This window comes from Pomacea canaliculata, linkage group LG5 (genome assembly GCF_003073045.1).
Source record: "Pomacea canaliculata isolate SZHN2017 linkage group LG5, ASM307304v1, whole genome shotgun sequence".
NCBI lineage: Eukaryota > Metazoa > Mollusca > Gastropoda > Architaenioglossa > Ampullariidae > Pomacea > Pomacea canaliculata.
Genome location: NC_037594.1, coordinates 3,676,418 through 3,697,295, shown reverse-complemented (window position 1 = coordinate 3,697,295; position 20,878 = coordinate 3,676,418). Strand labels below are relative to the sequence as shown.

The 20,878-nt window shown below is 39.7% G+C and overlaps 2 protein-coding genes across 2 annotated transcripts; one reads left to right on the top strand and one right to left on the bottom strand.

The window, feature by feature from the left end:
• Positions 1-1,865: 1,865 nt before the first annotated feature.
• On the top strand, positions 1,866-4,004 carry LOC112564370. Its single transcript, XM_025239138.1, has 2 exons — positions 1,866-3,218; positions 3,836-4,004. Exon 1 carries the CDS (start codon positions 2,220-2,222, stop codon positions 3,210-3,212), a length of 993 nt encoding a protein of 330 aa, XP_025094923.1. The 5' UTR covers positions 1,866-2,219; the 3' UTR covers positions 3,213-3,218; positions 3,836-4,004.
• Positions 4,005-4,849: 845 nt separating this feature from the next.
• LOC112563909 (poly [ADP-ribose] polymerase 14-like) lies at positions 4,850-20,325 on the bottom strand. Its single transcript, XM_025238381.1, has 22 exons — positions 20,221-20,325; positions 19,326-19,446; positions 18,856-18,924; positions 18,313-18,540; positions 17,824-18,057; positions 15,856-17,369; positions 15,397-15,544; positions 14,402-14,836; positions 14,017-14,069; positions 13,577-13,691; positions 12,936-13,432; positions 12,719-12,821; positions 10,729-10,866; positions 10,069-10,134; positions 9,267-9,452; positions 8,535-8,768; positions 7,880-8,055; positions 7,459-7,641; positions 6,727-6,931; positions 6,364-6,521; positions 5,849-6,022; positions 4,850-5,327 (listed from the first exon to the last, which is right to left on the bottom strand). The coding sequence occupies exons 2-22, from the start codon at positions 19,393-19,395 to the stop codon at positions 5,274-5,276; spliced, it is 5,040 nt and encodes a 1,679-aa protein (XP_025094166.1). The 5' UTR covers positions 19,396-19,446; positions 20,221-20,325; the 3' UTR covers positions 4,850-5,273.
• Between the last annotated feature and the right edge of the window lie 553 nt (positions 20,326-20,878).

The window sequence follows — 20,878 nt, the reverse complement described above, 5'->3', positions numbered from 1 at the left end:
TCATCGCCGGTCATCGAGAGCTGAAGAACGAGGTCGCCGAGGCTTCCACTTCCGTCTTTGTTCGCTGGGGAAGCTCCACGTGTCCAGCCTCGTCTGTTCTCGTGTACTCCGGTGAAGTCGGAGGGTCTCATTACACCACCTCTGGGGCGGCAGCCAACTACCTGTGTCTGCCCCTCTCTAACCTCACCTTGATGGACATCTCGGTAAGCAACGACGCTCAGCTTTACGGAGGAGAGTACGAGACAGCTGACGAACACCACGATAAAGATCCTGTATGTGCCGTGTGTCGATCGTCACGCGCCAATAATGTGATGATCCCGGCGACACTGTCTGTCCGAGTGGCTGGACCTCGGAGTACAGCGGGTGGCTGATGGCAGGCTATCCCCCTCACAATGCTGCCTCCGAATTCATCTGTGTAGACTTCTTGATGGAGGAGCGAATAGCCAGCAATGAAAATTTAGACGGGAAACTCTTGCTCTACACAGGCACCTTGTGTGGGAGCCTGCCATGTCCTCCTTACGTTAATGGAAAGAGGGTCACGTGTGTCGTCTGCTCCAAGTAGGAACCTGTAAGTCAACGACGCTCGGCGTTGATGAAAATTATTTGTAAATACTAACAAGTAAATACTAACATATTTTTGTACTTTAATTGCTGGATATTTTTAATATTATTATATTAGTACCCGTTGTCAAGACATCAGATAATGTTAGTACACGCAAATTACAGACAATATAAATAATAACTAAATTCTCAAAAAATGGATGTGTTATTCGCTCCAAGGAGAAAGCTGACAAGATTTAACTGTCTTATATTAAACATGATCGATAATGAAAGCAAAATAACTTGGTTAACTAATGTGATGCCTACTCTGTGTGAACTAGTGTTGTGTATTGTTTGGGAATACTAAGAATTAGGTGAGGTAACGAAGATGTTGAAATACTCTTTTTATTGTTGCCGCTAACTTTTTGTTTTGTGATTAATACAAGAAGAGACAAGTATGGTGATAAATCTATTCACTGTTAGTGATTTTCAGTTTTTGTTTCTCAGATGAAAGAAATACAAAGTATAACATTCGAAAATAGTCTTTGCCAACACCATGCCAACTTGTGTGGTCGACATCAATACAACCCTGCGCATGTGTGTGTCGTTCGTTAGAGAATCGTGTTTTATCCGAGAAAAATGAGAAATTCAACCACTTCGCAACAACTGACGTTTGTATTGCTACTGCATACAGTTTGTAAACATAATATGACGGGCGCCTTGGAAACAGGTTCGGTTCCCCCGACATCTGTCTTACAAAGTATTTGGGGACCACTCGACCTGTCGTACCAGGAGAGGCGCCTTCATTACGGAATAAAAAAGACAGAAGAAGAAAAAGCGAGACCCCGTGTTTTCTCCTGTTTTCTGGATGTCAAAGTTGGCATGCGCACCTTTGTTTCCTCCTTCATTTTCTGAACGATGCTTGTGGACTCCCTGGTGAGTTGGTCAGTGAATCTCGTCTGATAAGGTTAAGATCAGCCCATGACACCAAGAAGTGACAAGACGCGGTCCTACATACAACCGCAGTTAAGTTTGAGTGGCTCACTGTTCCCAGGTCACAACACGCCGAAAGTAGGACATGACCTTTGCCCTCCGCTATTTTTTGTGGTCATGATTTATACGTTACACGTTTACTGGTAGATGGACAGGAATGTTTGCTCTTGCTTTTTTTTAAGGAACTGCGTCTACACTATTTTAAGTCTTGATGAATTCCATTTGTAAATAAAACGTGTGTAGCTAAATCGTAACTAAATCAAATTTCATATACTACTTTACCTTCCCAAATTCTTAGAATTCCCAAACAATATACAAGTTGACACAGAGTAGGCACTACCTGAGTTTAGCAGGTTACTTTGCTTTCAAGATCTGTCTTGCTTCATAAAAGCTTGAGTGGGATCCAGTGAACATCCTGTACACCCTAATGTTTATCAAGGTGAAGTTAGAGAGGGACAGACAGGTAGTTGGCTGCAGCTCCGGTAGAGTTAAGAAAAGACCCCCGATGAGACCCAAGTAGACGAGGACAGCAGAACCTGGATACCCATGTTATTGTTCTTTGCCCTTATTTTCTTATCTCCCACTAGATAACAATTGTTTTTACTCAGTTGTTACAAAAAGCAAAACGATTCCTCAGGCAGAAACATTTTAGACAAAGAGCCTTGCCTGGTACGCCGGACGCCATCATGAAATTTTCTGCAATTTTCTTACTCACAGCTGTCACAGGCTGTGTTGGAGCAGCTGCTGATCAGCAAATGTTGCAGGATGAAATTTATTCTGCACTCATAACCAGAATCGAGGGTCTTGTGAACAGAGTTAGAGGTCTAGAGGACATGGTCAGAACGCAAGCACAACTACTTGACAATATGGTTTCTGAGAGAAAGGATTGGCTGGCGGAGAAGCAGTCCTTGCAGACAAGCTTTGAACACCTGAGGACGGTGTGCTCAGCATCAAAAGTCATCTCTTCAGACGATAAAACAGAAAATGAGAGCAAAGCTGTGGGTCAGACACCAGAAATAGCGAGAGAAGCTGTCGACAACCAAAAGTTTGTTCGGTCGGACGACAGTGACCCTCTGGTACCGATCGTGACCCAGCTCTCACAGAAGGTTTCCGAAATGAGTGCCGAGCTCCAAGTCACGAAGACTGGACTGACCGAAGCTTCCACCTCTGTCTTTGTCAACTGGGGAAGCTCCTCGTGTCCAGACTCTGCTGTTCTTGTCTACTCCGGCGAGGTCGGGGGTTCTCATTATACTTCCCTCGGGGCAGCAGCCAACTACCTGTGTCTGCCTCTCTCTGGAGTAAACCTGGTCGACAGTTCCAACTCCAACAACGCGGGGCTTTACGGATCGGAGTTCGAGAGTCAAGACAGTCACCAAGATAAAGATGTTGTGTGTGCCGTGTGTCGATCGTCACGTGCCAACAACGTGATGATTCCGGCGACGACTGTCTGTCCGGGTGGCTGGACCTCGGAGTACAGCGGGTGGCTGATGGCAGGGTACCCCGCGCATAATGCTGCCTCGGAATTCATCTGCGTGAACTCCAAGATGGAGGAGAGGTTAGCCAGTGAAACAGATAATAACGGCAAACTCTTGTACTACACGGTCACGGTGTGTGGGAGTCTGCCATGTCCTCCCTACGTCACTGGAAAGAGGGTCACGTGTGTCGTCTGCTCTAAATAAAGAGCTGTAAGTATCTGTAAATTTCATTAACACGCACAATTTACCTTCTGTTCAAATATCGCAAATATTAGAAATTACTGAATATTATTTTTGTTACTAAATATTGCTTTTATTTCTGTTTATCAAGCGTACAAATGAAATAACTAAGAAAATAAACCCATATACATGCATAATAACAACTAGAACCCCAGACATAAGAGACGTGCTGTTTGCTCCAAACAAGAAATACTGAAATAAAACTTCTATGAAGCAGAATACAGCATACAAGCAGCTCTACATAATATTTACTTCTGTCCGTTTGAGATAAGCAATGTATGGGAAAATAAAAAAATTGATGATGCTCAATTGTTGTTGAAATAATCTTAGAAAAATCATAGAGACCTTTAGCAGGAGTAGGGTCGCCTATTTCGTGTATTTTCTATGTAATAATCTTTACTTCAAAACTATGTCAACTAAAAGGGACAAAATCCAGTCATTTGGCCAGGTAAAGCACATTAAAAAAGTCTACATCCCTTATCATGTATTATGCTAATTTATACAAGACCAAAGGGTCTAAAGTTTGTCCACCTTCTCTACCATACACCAAAACTATTTTTGACGCTCAGTTCATTTTTTGTTTTCAGACAAAAGGAAATCAAGAAGAGACAGCCAACAAACCTTCGCTGCCAATATATTCAATCATTGTTACATGTATGGCCGACATGGTTTACTGCATAAGTTCATGTATTTTGTAAACTTCTTACTAAGTCCGTGGAAAATGAATAAAAAAGACATCGAATAATTCATTCACAATTGATGTTTGTATTAAAACTGAATGCGCTTTGTGAACTTATGTTTAACGGAGACAGCACAGTAAATACAGTTCTATTTGATTGTAAGTGGTTTACTGTGCATAGGGCACGGAGTACGAAGCGTAGTACAGTCCCTTCCTTCCACCACCTGTTCTTTTACCTGCACCAAGAAGCTGTTCTGTAGTTTGCACATTTTTCTATTGAATTATTTCTACTTTTTCTCTTTATTTCAAGTGAGCTGAACTCAGTGCCAAGAGGCCGTGATCTGTAAAACTATTGCTGCTGCTGTTCATGGGTTTCCTCCACATTTTCTACCTTTCTCTATTTGTGATTCCTCTTGTGAATTCGTCTGCCTGTGATTCTTATTGTAAGTTTGCACTGCTTTGATGTCGTGAAGTCTGAGCTTGTGTTGTCCTACCCGCCTCGAAGGTCCGTTCACTCGGGATTGTTCTTTAGTCCACGTATCAGACTGTATCGCCCTCTTTCTTCGGTCCCAGTATTTGGAAGGACCTGCCTCCGTCTCTCCACGCAAAGTAGTCCATAAAAATTCCTGAAGTTTCTAGGAGTTGCCTCCTGTACGTCTACCTTCCATACACACAATAATGTCATGTGGGTGAGATGTAAACAAGACACACAGTCTTTTAAACGTTGACAAGAGGGGTGCATGTGTGTGTGTGAACGCGCCCAAGTGAGGGAAATAGTGTGTGAAAAATAGTAAATTCGCTATATCTTTCGAGAGACTTCTTTCGGACTTTGTCTCTCACTTGATGTCATTTGTAAGACCCCATGAGCAGCCCCCTACCTCACAAAAAAATTGCTAATCATGAAAATGTTAACTTAGGAAGATCAACAAAAATGATTCATAGCAACAGTAACACAGCACACAAGGTATAAAGCGAAGAATGATTATAACCCCAAATAAGCAAACAAAAAAATATAAATGAAATAAAACAAGACTAATAAATATCTCAGAAATTCCATAAACATCAGAACGACCATGGTGACACAAGGAACCACCTGTGATGTTCTGTTATGCCAATGATCAGTTATTCGAAAGTGATGAGGTACTCAGGGTACGCCTGGGTGTCGTTAAAGACGATGTACATTTTTGGAGATGAGTTACTGTCGGTGGCAGAGTCGTATCTTATCTGTCCTTGTCGAGTAGGTAAGAACTTCATATCACTATTCCCGACTGTGGGATACCCGACCAACACCTTGCACTGGTACAGGTGTTTCCTCCCTGACTGATCTCTCACAGAGTAGGTGTCGCTCATGGAGTAGCTGGAGTTGACGGCGAAGTACACACCTTGTCCGTAATAAGTAGCTGAGTGAAACAAGGAGAAACACAGGATCAGTTGTAGTCCTCCATGTCAGGAGAATTGTTCTCATTCAACAGAGATTATTTTAGTTATTTGAAAATCCTGATTTGTCGGTAACAGTAAGTCACATGATAAGGAAGAGAATTACTTAACAATAGATAGAAAAATATATACATGAATTTATGAATTATTGGGCCTTACAGGAAAGACTACAATTCAGACAATAGCAGAACACTAGCTCTACGATTTACAAGCAAAGAACATAAACTCTAACCCAGAAGAATTTGTAGGCCTTTTAACAACTTGGCCTGGACTTTATTTATAACTTTCGTAAATAACTTATAAAAGAATCATACGACCAATAGCTGTCATGCTTTAATTTAAAATTTATGAGACAAAGCTGGAACAAAAACCACAAAAACTCAAGATTATTTTGGATCTGCTAGGTGAAAAAAATTTGGACTAACGTAATATCAGTACCCATGGTAACAATTATATTTGTATCACTATGGTAACTAAGTTTTACCATTTTTCCACAGAAGCTGCGGTTGAAGCCGTAGAGGTTGATGTTGTCTATGGCGTCTGACGAGGTGCCATGCCACAAGGTTTTCTCAGACTGCATCCCGTTGTTTTGTTTGTCCATTTGTGTCTTCTTCGCCAGATACTGCTTGTACAGCTCAGGGTTTTGAATGCGCTCGATCTGAATTGGTAAGTATTTCTAAATTTAGATCGATTGAGGCTCTGATCACGTGATGGGAAGAGTGAAGACTTTATCAGTCATTTGCTGTATCCTACCGACATAACATCTTTATGTATGACTACATAAATGTTTGTTTATTTATTCATCAATAATTTTGTTTGTTGTCCGTTTTTCTTTCTGTATGCGATGTAATGAGAAGAAAGGATTATTGCAGTTTTTTCCATTGATAAATTTGCACAAGTTTGGTGAGTACTCATGAGTATTTTATGTCAAACAAGTCACAGTCATTCTTACACCTTGCCTCCTAAATTATTTTGCACTTTCTTCAAACTACTGCTCACCGACTTGATGTTCAAAGAGCTGCCTGCAGTGAGGGACACGTTGGCCAGCACACTGTTGTACTCGGGGCATCCACGGACAAGGGGCACTCGCTTGACGGACTCCTCGCTGTTCAGAGGCTCCCATGTCTCAGGCAGAAGACTTTCACTGTTGGCCAAGTCTATAATCATCCACATCAACAACATCGTAAGAAAAAGAAAGGAAATAATTATGGTTGGGATTTTTTGGTGTTTACTCAAAAAGGAAAACTAGTCAGTGGTGAACTAACCCTGTAAACAGGTGTTTTAATTTATGAACCAACATGTCACTAAACCAGGTCCAAGTGCCATGCAAATACAGACACTAGTGTTTAACATCAAGTTTACCTGCTATTATTTCTTTTCTCGTGATCTGTACACTCTCGGTTGGACACATCTTTACAGAGTCTGTCATGTCCTTAAAGCTGACGACATAGACAATTCCTTCTGAATCTGTCAGTTCCACTGTGTCCTGACTATTCTGATAGGCATTCTCTATCAACAGATTTTCTCTTTTTTCATAAGGAGTGCGTTTGGTTCCAGTAGTTGTCACCTGGTGGCATGAAAATGAAGAAAAAATGGAAAACAAGTGTAAAGAGTATCAAGATAAGAACTTTTCATTAAGAACTATGTAAAGAAAGGAATCGTGAATACGAGGCCACCGGCTTATACACAGGGTGAAACATTCAAAACAACTCAAATCAACCGTGGTAAGCGTAAACAAATACTTGAATACTCAGTGTTTTGCGTATTAATACGACACAATAAATAAATATCTTAATTAAAATCGATGGTGGTTCAAAAATTACAGTATATATTTCCAAAGAGAAATAGAGAGAAAGAGATAGTTATTAGCCATGAGTAAAACTTCTAACCTACTCTTTATTCGTATTCGTATTGTTCTTCCCATGATGCCTGTTACATCATCTTTTAAGATTCAAGTAGGTAAAACAGATGCTCTCCTCTCCTTAAAACTAAAGTTTCCAGTGCAGAACAAGCAAACCTTTGAATCCCTGGTAGCAGAGATTGACGAATCATGGAACTATTTTTGCACTCAACTACTCTTACTGTAATTATTACCTCAAAAAAGTACCACTGAACGAGCTTTGCAATCATACACTCTTGTTGTTGTCTTTCTGCTCTGGACGTTATGTTGATTATCTCCTCTTTCAACATTTGAATATCGTCTACCATGCCTTTCACCCTGGCTCCGGTCTTTCCCTGACACATCTCCAGGTCGTATTTTCTCCACAGTTCCTGGCGCTGCCATCACGAATGAAAGTTGTAACAGATATATAATTTCCCTAAAAAAGGACGTCCAGGTTGGCCTTAAGATCCTGACAAAATATGCTTTGTGCTTAATCCAAACAAAATTAATGACATGTTTTCTAAATAATTTATTGTGGTAAAGTGTAGCGAATGGCAAATAACAACCCAAATATTATGTAACTTTGACGTAAAACCATACAAAATTTCAACCTGAACTACTATAAATTGTTACCTTCTGAAGTGGAACTTTATCAAAGTCTCTGATTTCTTGTTCTACGAACTTGTTTTTCACAAGACCATCCAACGCTTTGAAGAAATCAGTTCTTTTATACTGACTTGCGAATATGTACAGCTTAAGGACCTCAGGTAGTGGGTTGTTCTTAGTCCTCATACTCCCTTCCTGGATTTCTGAAAAAGATTATCTTCATCATCGAATTACAACTTCAGAAGAGAACAGAGACATAATAGAAGAAAGAAGTTTCGTGTGCCCTGTTTGTAACTATAATGTTTGAAATTGTGTTTGTTAGAATAGTATGAGTTGTTTGAGAGTTCTTTTATTGGGACAGGGTTACACCAAAGATAACTTTTATACTGTATGAACTTTAAACCCTACAAATACTTTAAGTTACATTTACTTAAAGACTAGAAGCAAAAATCATCACAGTACTTGAAACGTCTGATAATCTGGGGCTTTCAAAAAATGGAGTACAGGCCTGCACTACAGGGCATACACCACTATAGTATCAAAACAAAGCTAAAATGACTTTTTGTGATTGTAAATCCACTTAGAAAACTATACAAGAAGTAAAGAAATATCAAATAGGTACTCCTTTTCACTCTGCTGTCAGGAATTACAAGAGAAAATATATTTGAAATTACTTTCTCACCTCCATTTTGTGGAAGATACAATCTCTTGAATGCAGCCTGACTTCTAGAGCTTGTTGACGGTATAAGAACTTGTACCGCGGCTAGTTCTGTCAGACTGACAGTAACTTCTTCCATCATGCTGGCATCAAACAAAACCACTGTCACAGCTTTGATAGTTTTTCTGATTCGTGAATGAGCGACCAGAGCTTTGCCCATCGCTAGAGCTGATTTGCATGGAGAAATTTTGAGATTCCCTGAAGCACAAAAACTATTTGAGACTCCACACATGATGCTGTCAGCTTGCTTGTGAAAGAGTATTGTGTGTGAGAGAGAGAGAGAAGGTGGAATTAACTCAAGACAACGCTGTTAATAGCGTTGAATCCCTAATGAATGGTCATATCATAATTTAACGTAAAACATGCCATAAACATATTTATGTAGAAACATGCAGGAATATATATATATATTGGTATATTCCGTTGACACTACTTTACTCGCAAACACAATACTGTCCATTCCTTCCTCCAAATTTTATTTATCTCATCCATGTATTCATATAAAAGTCAAGAAGCCAAAAACATAATACAGAAACATCCATTAATACAACACTATATATATATATTGGAAGATATTTACACGTGCACGCACACATGTATCCAAAAACAGAAAGAAAAAAGCGCATTAATATTGTGTTTTATGAGAAAGTGATAACATGTATGTTTTTGTATACAAGGTACATACTTCACTCGTACCTGTTCCAATAGCAGGCAAAGCGATGGAATTCAGTCCGAGGTTGTCGGCCTCTTTCAAAATGTCCAGGTAGGCAGTGGTCAGCTTGTCATTCTTTACATAGTGGGAAGTGTCTATATGTACAATATGCTTGCACCTCAGGTTGAACGCTGCAGTCGTTACCACCTTTCGTTGAGCTATCTCTGAAACTGACACCAGAACTTTCTACGATAATTAAATAAATAATAACATCTTAACTGTATCTTGCTTTTCTGGGTTAGGTACGTTTGTAGTAAAGAGAACATGTTATAAAACTTTAGTTTGAAATAAAATAAAACTAACGGATTACGAGTCATAAAGAAACAACTAGACCCTGGTATTTGTTATTTGTCTGACATTCGCTGTGACAAACTTTCGCAGGTCAAAGCACAAAAGGGAAACTATATGGTGGACAATGTAATATTTATAGCAGATATATTTATTGATGTATGACGAGCACTGTTTCATGTTTATATTCAATACAGTATAACAGGTGATTTACAAATTGCAGGCGTTCTTCATTTAAAATACTTTTAAAATGAGGCCGTAACCTGTGAATCAGGCTGTTTTAAGGCTTTAGTCCTTGTTTTGACATCTTTGTCAACAGGTCAGCTGAGTAGCCGTGTGATTTGTGGTGCAGCTGTGTTTAATTTGTAAAGTTTGCAATTTGGAATTATTAGCCCTGCTGATTGACAAAGATTACTATTTTTAATGAGAAAATCTTTTTGGAATCTGACATGAAAATAATTATGTAATGGTATGACAGTAAGGTCAAGGGTTACTTACTTTTTGCCTTGCACTCATTTTCGAGGGCCTGTCCACATTTGGCTTTCAATGCGCGAGAGACAGCACCTAGACAAAGAAGCGCAGACGATTGTTAATTGATTCCGAAGAAAACAAGCTGTTGAAGATCAGAGTTTTCGCCCCTAACTGTTTTTTGAATGTGTGATCATGTGACTAGGTAGTCTTCACGGGAGGAGAAGTTTTGAAGTAAATTCAGTTGCGCCATTCCCTTAATAGCCTGTGTATCAGAATGAAGTTTGTACACGCTGAGAAAGAAGAAAAAGGGGAAAAGTTTCCTTGCCCAGCCAAGGCAAACCTTAGTAAATTCCCTATCAATTTTCTGTTTATATTTTGAAACTTCCAACTATTTAAGATGCAAGCAAATGAATTAATATTGAATAATTGATGTGGGAGAAAGATATAGAATGTTGCGTGAATGTCAAACCAATATTATGATGGAGGACTAATTCAAATAAAATGACCAGGAACTCTTTAAGGGAAGAAGAACTGAGGAAGGACATGCGCAGACACGCTCCAAAGAAGAAAGAAGGCGAATCATTCTTCCATCTCCGTTGTAGTCGACAGAGGAACCGCACTGAGATACTACAGTGTGGTGGTTCTGACAATAGAAAAGAATTGTTTATTTTCTGTTATTTGTATTACCTCGATTTAGATCCAACATTGGACTGGAGCTGTTAACAATGGCATCCACCTGTTCTGTTGTGATATCTCCTTGCTTGATTGTAACACGAATTCCTCCAAACTCTAAGTCCTTCACTCCTGGGGTTGAGATTTGTGGGGCTGGAATAGGCCAACAGAATACTTTAGCCATTCAGTTGTAAATGTGGATATAGTTTCCAATATTGCATTAATAAATAAAGTGTCGCGAAATTCTGCAACTTGTACACTTAACAAAGAGAAAGAATATTTCTATAAAATTGTTAGCTTTTTTCCCCGAAGCTCTTTAGGATGGATCCAGTCATACAACCATACATAAAATGCATGGACTTACACACAGACAAGTCTATTGGTGTTCATCGGAGTACATATGAATTAGCTGACAAATTCCTGTTTAAAACAACGCACGCACACGCGCGCGTACACACCCGCACACACCCACACATCCACCTGAACATACAAGGAAACACAAAATGCACAAATATGAACATAAGTATACACACAAATCAGGAGGACCACAATTTTCAACATTTGGGATTTTTTGACACATTCACGACTCTTACAGAAGACTACTTGTCCACGACTGCGAGACATGGGGCTAGCTGCAAGTTTGGCTTGGAAACTTGAACTCATGGTCATCAAAAAATAAACATTCATAACTGCAGACCTTAAAGCATTAAGAGAAGCTTAATTATTTCTAACTGTAACGTTTTAGGAAGAGTGTGTTAAATGTGAATGCGAGCTTGCCGCACTCGTTCACCTTTTTCAGCAAAAAGGTCCGGCCAACAATTAAAACATTTAATGTTTAGGAACTTAAATAGTGACTAAATGTGAATGAAACAAGAAAAATAGCACTACTCCCTCACCGCCCAACCCTCTCCTATGGTTGCCTGACGGGCTGGCAAGATGACTTACTGGACCAGCAGATTAAATCCAAACGGGTTACATCACAAAGTTCGTAAATCTAAGGTGGTTAATGCCGCATCACTTGTATCGGTGAAGCTGATATATTCCTATAGAATCAATACCTACACCACACCATAGAATACGAGGTGATGTCTGGGCTACACCTTATACGGTTAAACGTTGCAAATCAACGCCGATGATCGTTAACGAATCTATAATCCTTCAGAAGTAATCCACGGTGGCCAATGCCATATCACTTGTATGGGTGAAGTCGATACACTCCTATCAAATCCATACACCTCAGAATACAAGCGATGACCTCTCACAGATGGACGTTGTAGATAACGTTGAAGGCCGTTAACGCAATGATAACCTCTTCAGAGCTCTTGTCTCACTGCTTACTCGTTCTCGTCTGTCCCGAGAAACGTTAGATCCACTAACTTAACTGGTTCTTTTCCTACTCCTGACCAATCAGGCCCATTAGCGACCAGATAACTAGGACGACCTCTTAACAGTCTTTCTTGGAGACTGTGCCGACCAATCATAAGCACAATGTTACAGGGTCGACATGGCTTCTCCCTCCATTGACTACCGTCGCCCTAGTTACGCTGTGCCACGCTCACTTACGTCAACTTCATATATGACGTAAAAGAATGAGTCGCGCGGAGCCGCGTCAGCGCTCGCGCGACTGCTCTTCCTTGACAACAAAGAGAATTAACAAAAATACGAATCTAACTAGATTCGCCTGAATCGTGAATCGTTACACTAACACCACAAAGTAAAATAAGATTTATAAAAAATATAAAGCTGTGATAAATATGCGATGAATTGTGTAAGGTTCTAAGGAAAGCTCGTTCCATATCTTACTGGCTATTTCTTTTTAATGTAGACACTTTATCAAAACCAACCATTTCTGTTTTTATCACCAGTAATTGTATTTCAGAGTCAACAATTGTAATGTTCTGTTTACCAGCTAGACTTACATAGACATTGATGGTCAAACTGCGTCTTCTATTCATACATTTAAAAATTTTTGAATGCTCACTGGTAGATATATTGCTGTTCTCACCGTTTTGTACAGCGCCTTGTGTAGAATGGTTCATGGCTTCATCAGCAATGTTGACAGATGTGGTAACGTGCTGCCCTCCATGTGGCTGGCGTGGATGTGCTGCCTGTAGAGAAAGCAACCACCATAGCAGATTTAATTATGCGAAAGGTTCTCTTATAACACAGAAAAATAAGAAAAATAAATACTGAAGGTGACAGCTTTACCTACTGACACCAACCTGTGAGGATGCAGGTTCGTTTCCTGGAAACAGAAACGTTGTTGTTTGACTGCTTGGAGGCAAACTGACCGCTGACCTTTCGCCTTTTCGTGCAGTTGCTTTCAACGCTTTTTCAAAGTTTACAATTGTTTTCGTTAAGACATCACAAAGTAGAACAACTTGTATGCTGCTGTCACGATTCCTATCGAAGAAAAACCTCACAGCCTGCACTATAACACGGGTGGCCTCCTCTACAGGATAGCCAAAAATTCCGGAACTGATGGCAGGAATGGCAATAGAAGTGTAGCCGAGGTCAGAGGCAGTCTTTAAACATTTCAGTACTGTACCCCGCAGACATTTTTCTTCTCCTTTGTTGCCTCCTCGATACACAGGTCCGACAGCGTGGATGATGGACTTGCAGGGAAGGTTCCCTGGTCCTGACACCAGCACATCGCCTTCCGACAGTTTGCCTCTGGCTTTGAGAATGTGATAGCACTCTTTTTGTATCTTGTCCCCTCCTGCAGAACAAATAAATGCAAACAGAATATAAGCTCAGTAAATTAATTCATTGGTAGTATATAAATATGTTATTATAAACCTTTCTCTGCAAAACGCATATTTCAAACATTTATACCATGAGCCTTGTGCTACTATTAACTTACCTTTTTTAACAATGTATTCTGCTAGTCCACCATCATGGGCCATCCTTTCATTAGCGGCATTGACTATGACATCCACCGCCACTTCAGTGATGTCCTGTTCTTTGGCAAGTACGCTCTACAGATTAAGATTGTTTGCTGTTAGTGTAGGATGCAAGTAAAGAGATACTAACTACAAAGACCTTTATCACTTTCTACGAAAACAATTGTGAATGAAAATAATGTATCTAAAATTATTATTAATCACCAAACATTTCTAAGATTAGGGTAACATAACACCGTTACTTAGTTTTACAACATAAACACATTTTGTTACATCTTAGCTTGTAATAAGAACAAAAACTCCCAGTGTTCGTCTTGACCGTTTGCGCATTACATCAGTGTTGTATTGAGGATGTAAAGTGGAGAAATGATGACTAGGAGTCAGGACATGTCTGGCTTACCGTTGTCGTTGCTGAATTTTCTTCCCCAGAAAGACCTTGGAGTACAAAGGGTGCTGCCCATTAGAAGGTAGGATAGTTTGACAAGACAAAGCGAGTGTGATACAAAACAGTGTCTGGATGTGGCTATAGCTACTTAAAAATTTGTTAGACGATTATCACTATGACTACAACGACTACCCCGCACTTATCCTAAATTAAGAAAGATATTTTAGTATTTTCATCGCAGACTAATACCAAACAGACGGATAGATGGTGACTTTCTTATAAATGCAATCAGTACAAGTTCTAGTAACACTACATCGTATGCTAGTAATGTGATAAGATTTTCATTATCAAATAGGGAACTTTAAAAAAAATCTTAAACTATAAAAAATTTAAATATTACCTTGTTTAGTAATCGGAATATAATTGCTAATCGTTCCCTCAAATGCTTTCTTGAACTCTTCAACTGTGTCTGTTAGAATGTCAGCGAGCTGGACGTCTGTGATGCTGCTGTCACGATTAGTCTCGAAGAAAAGCTTCACAGCCTGCACTATGACCCGGGTGGCCTCTTTGACGGGATAGCCAAATATACCGGAACTGATGGCAGGAATGGCAATAGAAGTGTAGCCGAGGTCAGAGGCAGTCCTTAAACATTTCAGCACTGTACCCCACAGACATTCTTCTTCCCCTTTGTTGCCTCCCTTATACCGAGGTCCCACAGCGTGGATGATGGCCTTGCAGGGAAGCTTCCCTGGTCCTGACACCAGCACATCGCCTTCTGACAGCTTGCCTCTGGTTTTGAGAATGCGGTAGCACTCTTTCTGTATCTCGTCACCCCCTATCATCATCATCATCATCATCATCATCATCATCATCATCATCATCAATCATCAATCATCAATCATCATCATCATCAATCATCATCATCATCATCATCATCATCATCATCATCATCATCATCATCATCATCATCATCATCATCATCATCATCGCGCGGAATCACAGGTTGCCATGATCTCCGCGCTCCACATTGAAGGCCATGCTGACACACATGCACAGACACACACACCCGAGAGATAAATATAGAATGGAAAAGAGAGGAAGACAACATACGAGACCGCACAAAACCAAGTTATTAAAATTCATTCTATCGTTGTTTAGACTAATACCAATAACAAGTGCAGGGAAATAGAGGTGACATTGATATTCTCATCACACTGAATTGAAAGTGAGGAGGATTTCTTTGAATTCTACTTCACTTGCTTACAAACACAGCTATCGGCATTTCACAATCATAAATCCTCGGGGATGACTGATCTCTCAAGTACACATGAGAAGTTAAAGTGTCGTGTAGCTCTGACGTATTTATATGAAAAGAATTAAGTGCAACACTCTCACCTTTATAAACAATATGTCCGGCCAGGCCCCCAGTGTGGTCCATGAGCTCATTGGCTGCATTCACAATGACGTCAACTGTCAGTTGAGTGATATCCCCTGGTACAGCATGTACTCGAGGGCCTTCAGCCGACAGATTTGTTGTGATCATCTGTCAAAACAAATGTTTCACCCAATGATGCTTCATGCACGTTTTCTGTCGACCCTCCATATAGCAGCTAACCATTTGGAAAATTGGTAAGTTAACTGCCCCTGTTTGATTTTCATCCACTTGTTTTTAAGTAGAGCGTTTCCACAGGTAAGAAAATTACAAAAAATTCCGAAACACAGCAAACAAAAAACTGATAAACGTGAATAAACAGTCGAACTAAGGTAAAGATAGCTGATTGTATCTAACATTTGCTGCAAATTACCTCGGTAGGTCGCATATCCAGATAAACGATCATCTTATTGGTAACTTACCTCAACACTGACATTCTCTGGACGAAGAGACAAGACGCATTTACAGGCGCAAGCAATGGCTTCCAGTTCATTATTGCTCCAAAGTGTAGAAAGACACATGATGGTTTCTTTTCTTGTGATCAGTTCTTCTGTACAAACAATTTGTTCTGACAAGGAATTCAGCTCCTTTCTCACAAGCTCAATTCCTTGCTTTGTTCCTCTAGCCAGAACCCTATCACTTTGTAGTGTGATATTTATTTTGTACCCTTTCAACTTTACTGCGATGCTTGAGACTTTTTCTTCCCAGAAAAGGGTCACAAATTTCAGTCGACTTGGGGAAAGTGTAAAAGCAGCAGAATAAATACTACCTTCTGAAAAAAAAGTTCTGATATTTTCTTTTACAGTCGGCATTAGGTCACAAAAAGCTGTTAGAGAAATAGTTCTGTCATGTGTGTTGATTGAGACAAGTCCGCGATGTTTTCTGACAAGTTTCTGTACGGTGTCTTTCCATTCTGATGTAGTTTGTAGACTGGAAGACACTTCATCCAAAGATATGCATTCTGTTTTAAATGATGTTTTTATTAAGTTCACAGCCTGTAGAAGAGCCGTTTGGTGTAAATAATAGACAATAATACCATTACCACAACATTCCCATGTGGCAACAAGTCGAGCTTGTCTGAGACGATTGTTCACAGCAGCGCGAGCTTCGTAAGTGGCAAGAAGGGAAACATGAACCTCAGGTACACCAGTCACCATTGTTGATGAGGCTGACTGAAGGATGTCATACATCTTCAATTGTGCTTCTCTTATTGCCATCGGTGGACCATTAAAAACAACTTTTCCTTCGTTGAGTCTAATACCTACTTTTAGGTCTCTGTGATGCGACTTTTTGTCCGTGAAAAAAGTGGATAACATCAAAAGATCAAGTTGATATATCTTTAGTTCTTTAGCTTCAGACACATTCAGCTTCTCAGACTCGAACTCTTTCTGTTTAACACTAGCAATATTTTGAATGCGGGCAAATGTGTCTCCTTCATCAAAGCTTCTGTCCAGAACTGCAAAGGCGCACCCATCAGCTTGTGGTAAAACTAATTCGTCAGTGTTGAGCTCAGACTGACTGATGGTGTTTCTGACATCCCACCAAATTTCTGGCTGCACTTCTAATCTTTGAAGTCTTATGAAGCCAAAACAATGCTCCAGTTGCTTGTTTACATTATCTCTCCATTTTTCTACCAGTAAATCTACTCTGTCCATTGATGTTGTGAGGGTACAACTCACAATGAGCACGTTACCCACAACAGTGGCATTGGCATGGACCTCTGACAGGTGGAGGTTGAACTTCTGCAACATTTCGGAGTTGTGTCTGAGGAAGGCAATTTTCAGATTGTCTTCATCTGTCAACTCAACAGGCGGGGGACAGACGAAGATGTAGGGCTCTCTTCTACCTCCCGAGGGTCCCAGACATTCCACATACAGCGAGACCCGCAGCTCCCGGCCTCCGAGTCTGTGGGGCACCTTCAGGACCTCGTCAACCACTAGAACAGTAATAGTGAACCTTTACATCATGAAAATTTCCCTTCTTCTTTGTGCCATGTAACAGAGACGGTGAACCACTTACAATGCATTAATACCAAGCTGTAAGACTAATGGTAAGTTGCTGCAGCAGCTGTTCACACTGATGTAACTGTCTCTGTCTATGTTTGCTTAGTGACTTTAATAAACAGAAAGATCTGGAACTAAGGGCAAATTTCGCCTCCACTAGTGAAATAACTGGATGCTAGCAACCTCCTAAAATGCTAATAAACTATATTGTACAAACATTCCAATGACAGCACCAATGACTAACGGCCAGCGGTGTACGGTGTCCATACGCGCTGGTCACTAATCTTAGGATTTTAACAGATTGTTTGCATTAAATGTTATTTTGTCATCTCAAAAGTCTCCATTTCTGTTAAATGGTCTATGTTCACATCACCTAGTCTTTCTTACCATTAGCATCTTTAAAGCAGACGACACATTTCTGTTTGTCTGATACTGGCTGAACCTCAAGCACTGTTCCTCCCTTAGCAAAGTAGGTTTCAAAGTAGCAAGATACATGGCCAGGATCTGTGTCTGGGCTGAGGTTCTCCACGAGGATGCTGTTAGAGACTGGTACCCTCCATACCTCCAGCTGTCTTTCCTTCAGTAGCTTTGTCTGGCATTTATTCTTCACTGTCAAAAAATCTGTTAACAATTCAAAGAATCGAATAGTAGAAATTCCACAGTTTATCAAACTATGTACTTTCTCTACCTCCACACACACAACCAACCCTTATATTTTCACTGTGAATCAGAATATTGATATTCAAATATTTTGCATTGGAAACTTCTTCATCCTTTAACCTACTGTACCATTAATCCAGTCATAATTGAAACCAAACTAAGCACATTGAAACCATAAATAACTACTATTTTAAGAGACTATTGTTTGCTACTCACCAACTTCTGTTTTGAAGGTGACCAGAACATCACCAGGTCTGTCACTATACAGAGTTTCTATGTCATCCTGTCCCGTGACTATTTCTAGGAAGTTCATGAGCATCTCTTTGGAAATACCTGGACTAACATTTCTGAAGAACAATTTGTGAGGGTAAAAGGGTCCTGTCTCCAGGCGGCTTAACCATTCCTGGTGATATTTTACTTTTTTTCTCTTTGGCAGTTGTGTCTCTGTTTTAACATGATGTGAAGAAATTGCAACTTTTTATTCTATGGCATAGTCAGGTTCTTTGTTTTCTTTACCAGTTTAACATAACTCAAAATGAAGTTTATAAACATGTTTGTTTTGAAATCTTCATGAAGGAAAACAAAGCCTACATAAACAACATGATTTCTATTTCTATGTAACTAGACGAGAAATGTTTTCATTATATATGTCATCTTAAACATACCGTTTTGTATTCAAAAGACTTCAATGCCGGGGCTCCCTTTTAAAGGGAGTTAAACACACGCCGTATGTACTAAATCAGACAAATCAATTCTCACCTTCGTCAGATTCATTTTCGAGATCGTCATCGGGTACATCACGGGAAATTTCATCCTCCAGTGGTTCTTCTGCAATGTGAAGCGAAAAAGTAAGGGAGGAATCTATTGCATAATAAAGCAGAACGAAGTCTCCAGAATTACGTTTCTTTAAATTTTACTTTTATAAAGAAGAAGAACAATTTTAAATAAAATTAATTTACATCTTGTGGAAATGATTTAATACTGTATTATTACCGGACATGATTAACTGGTGAAAATTTCGGACCTCTAGGACGATGGGTGAAAAAAAGTTAAAAAATCTGAGCCTGACAAACAAACATAATTAAATGAAATAAAAGTGTGTAAACATCGTTTCACCGCTACAGAAATATATTATTTTTCTATCTAGCTAGCTATGAGGATGACAGCAGCTTTGCGCCTATTGGAGGCAAGTCCACTGACACAAACAATAAAGACAAGGCTATACCTACTTTCATCCTGTGGTGTACCTTGTGACCAGTATCCACGAAAATATCTAAATAGGCTTTGAAAGGCGTTCATGATAGAATCGTGAACAGGGCTCTCACGTTCTGCCTCTTGAAGAATGTAAATCTGAGAAGAAATATCCAATTCTCAAGCAATTCCCATATTTATGGTCAAAACATCGATTATGTGATCCCTTTGTTCCTCTACTATCACCATGCTTTCTGTGTTTAGTTGTTCTTATTTGCTTTGTAAGAAAAGCTAATATTTCATATCCCTCCCCTGCCCTATCATTCTTAAAAGTTGCTGAGTGTGCGTGGAAATTAATGGTCACAGACCTCAGCAGAAATCCGAAACCGAAAGTAGCATTGAGGTGACGATATTGACTATTTCTACCTACTGGCAAACCGAAACTGAAAGTAGTATTTACCTGTTGTTGTTGTAGGTGAACGTTGTTGGTATGTGTGTGTGAGAGAATGGGAGAAATAGAATGATGAGGTAAAGAGTGGAGAAGAGGGACAGAGTGAGAGAAATGAAACAAATTTGTCTTGCAGTACGTGTACTCCACGTGTGCATGTGCGTGTGTCTGTGACCATGCATCTGCATTAGAGAGACACAGAGAGAGAAGATGTTTGACTTGAGTTACTAAAAGGTGTTTAAAGCAGTGCTAGGGTTTATTATCTATCTCGTAAACATGCACATATAAATAAACATGTCGAACTATATAAAGAATATCGCGTTAGCTGAAGAATATCCGATCAATAATATTATTGATTATGTGAGCAAAGACTTGTTCACAAAAAACCAGACTGAAAGCCATGAACGGAAAATATCACAAAAGAAAATTTAATGAAATAAAAAAGTATTCCTCATATTATAAAATAATTTAATAGCTTACAATACCTTGGTCTATGTAGATCGTGAGTGTGCGAGTTGTAGCTCGGCACACCTATGAAGAAACAGGGCAAAACTAATGGTGACGACTACAATAACGATCACAGCAGCCGTCGTGTCCTTTGACCTGTGCAAGGCCCAAGCTGTCGCTCGCAGCTGCTGAATGACTTATTTCGAGAAAAACACAAAAATCTGGGACGCGATATATCCTTCTTTCTATTCTATTCAGGTTAAAAAAAATCAATCACCGGTTACGTAAGACTGACCACTTTCCATTTGCAGAATCAGTCATGAGTGAAATCCGACAGAATGTTGAAATATTTGCTCTGTGAAGTTATTTGGTCGGTTGGAATGTGTGCTGTGTGTGTATCTCTAAATAAACAACAACAATAACAAAAAACAATCAAATTAACGCACAAACACTTTCACTGTCGTCGATGTTGGCATCTCCTTATCTATCGTTGTCCTTATGAATTATCGCGGTCACAGCCAGAGTTTCAACGTTTCCTTTACCGAGTCTAGAAAATTAGACGAAGACTAACGCGACAAAACAAAAGAACAATATAAGAGTAAGAAAAGAGCAAAAGACAGGAGGATTGAAAGACTGTTAAACGAAAGCGAGGCTCAAATCTTTAGGCACAAACCGGAAGGACTCTGACGTCACGAT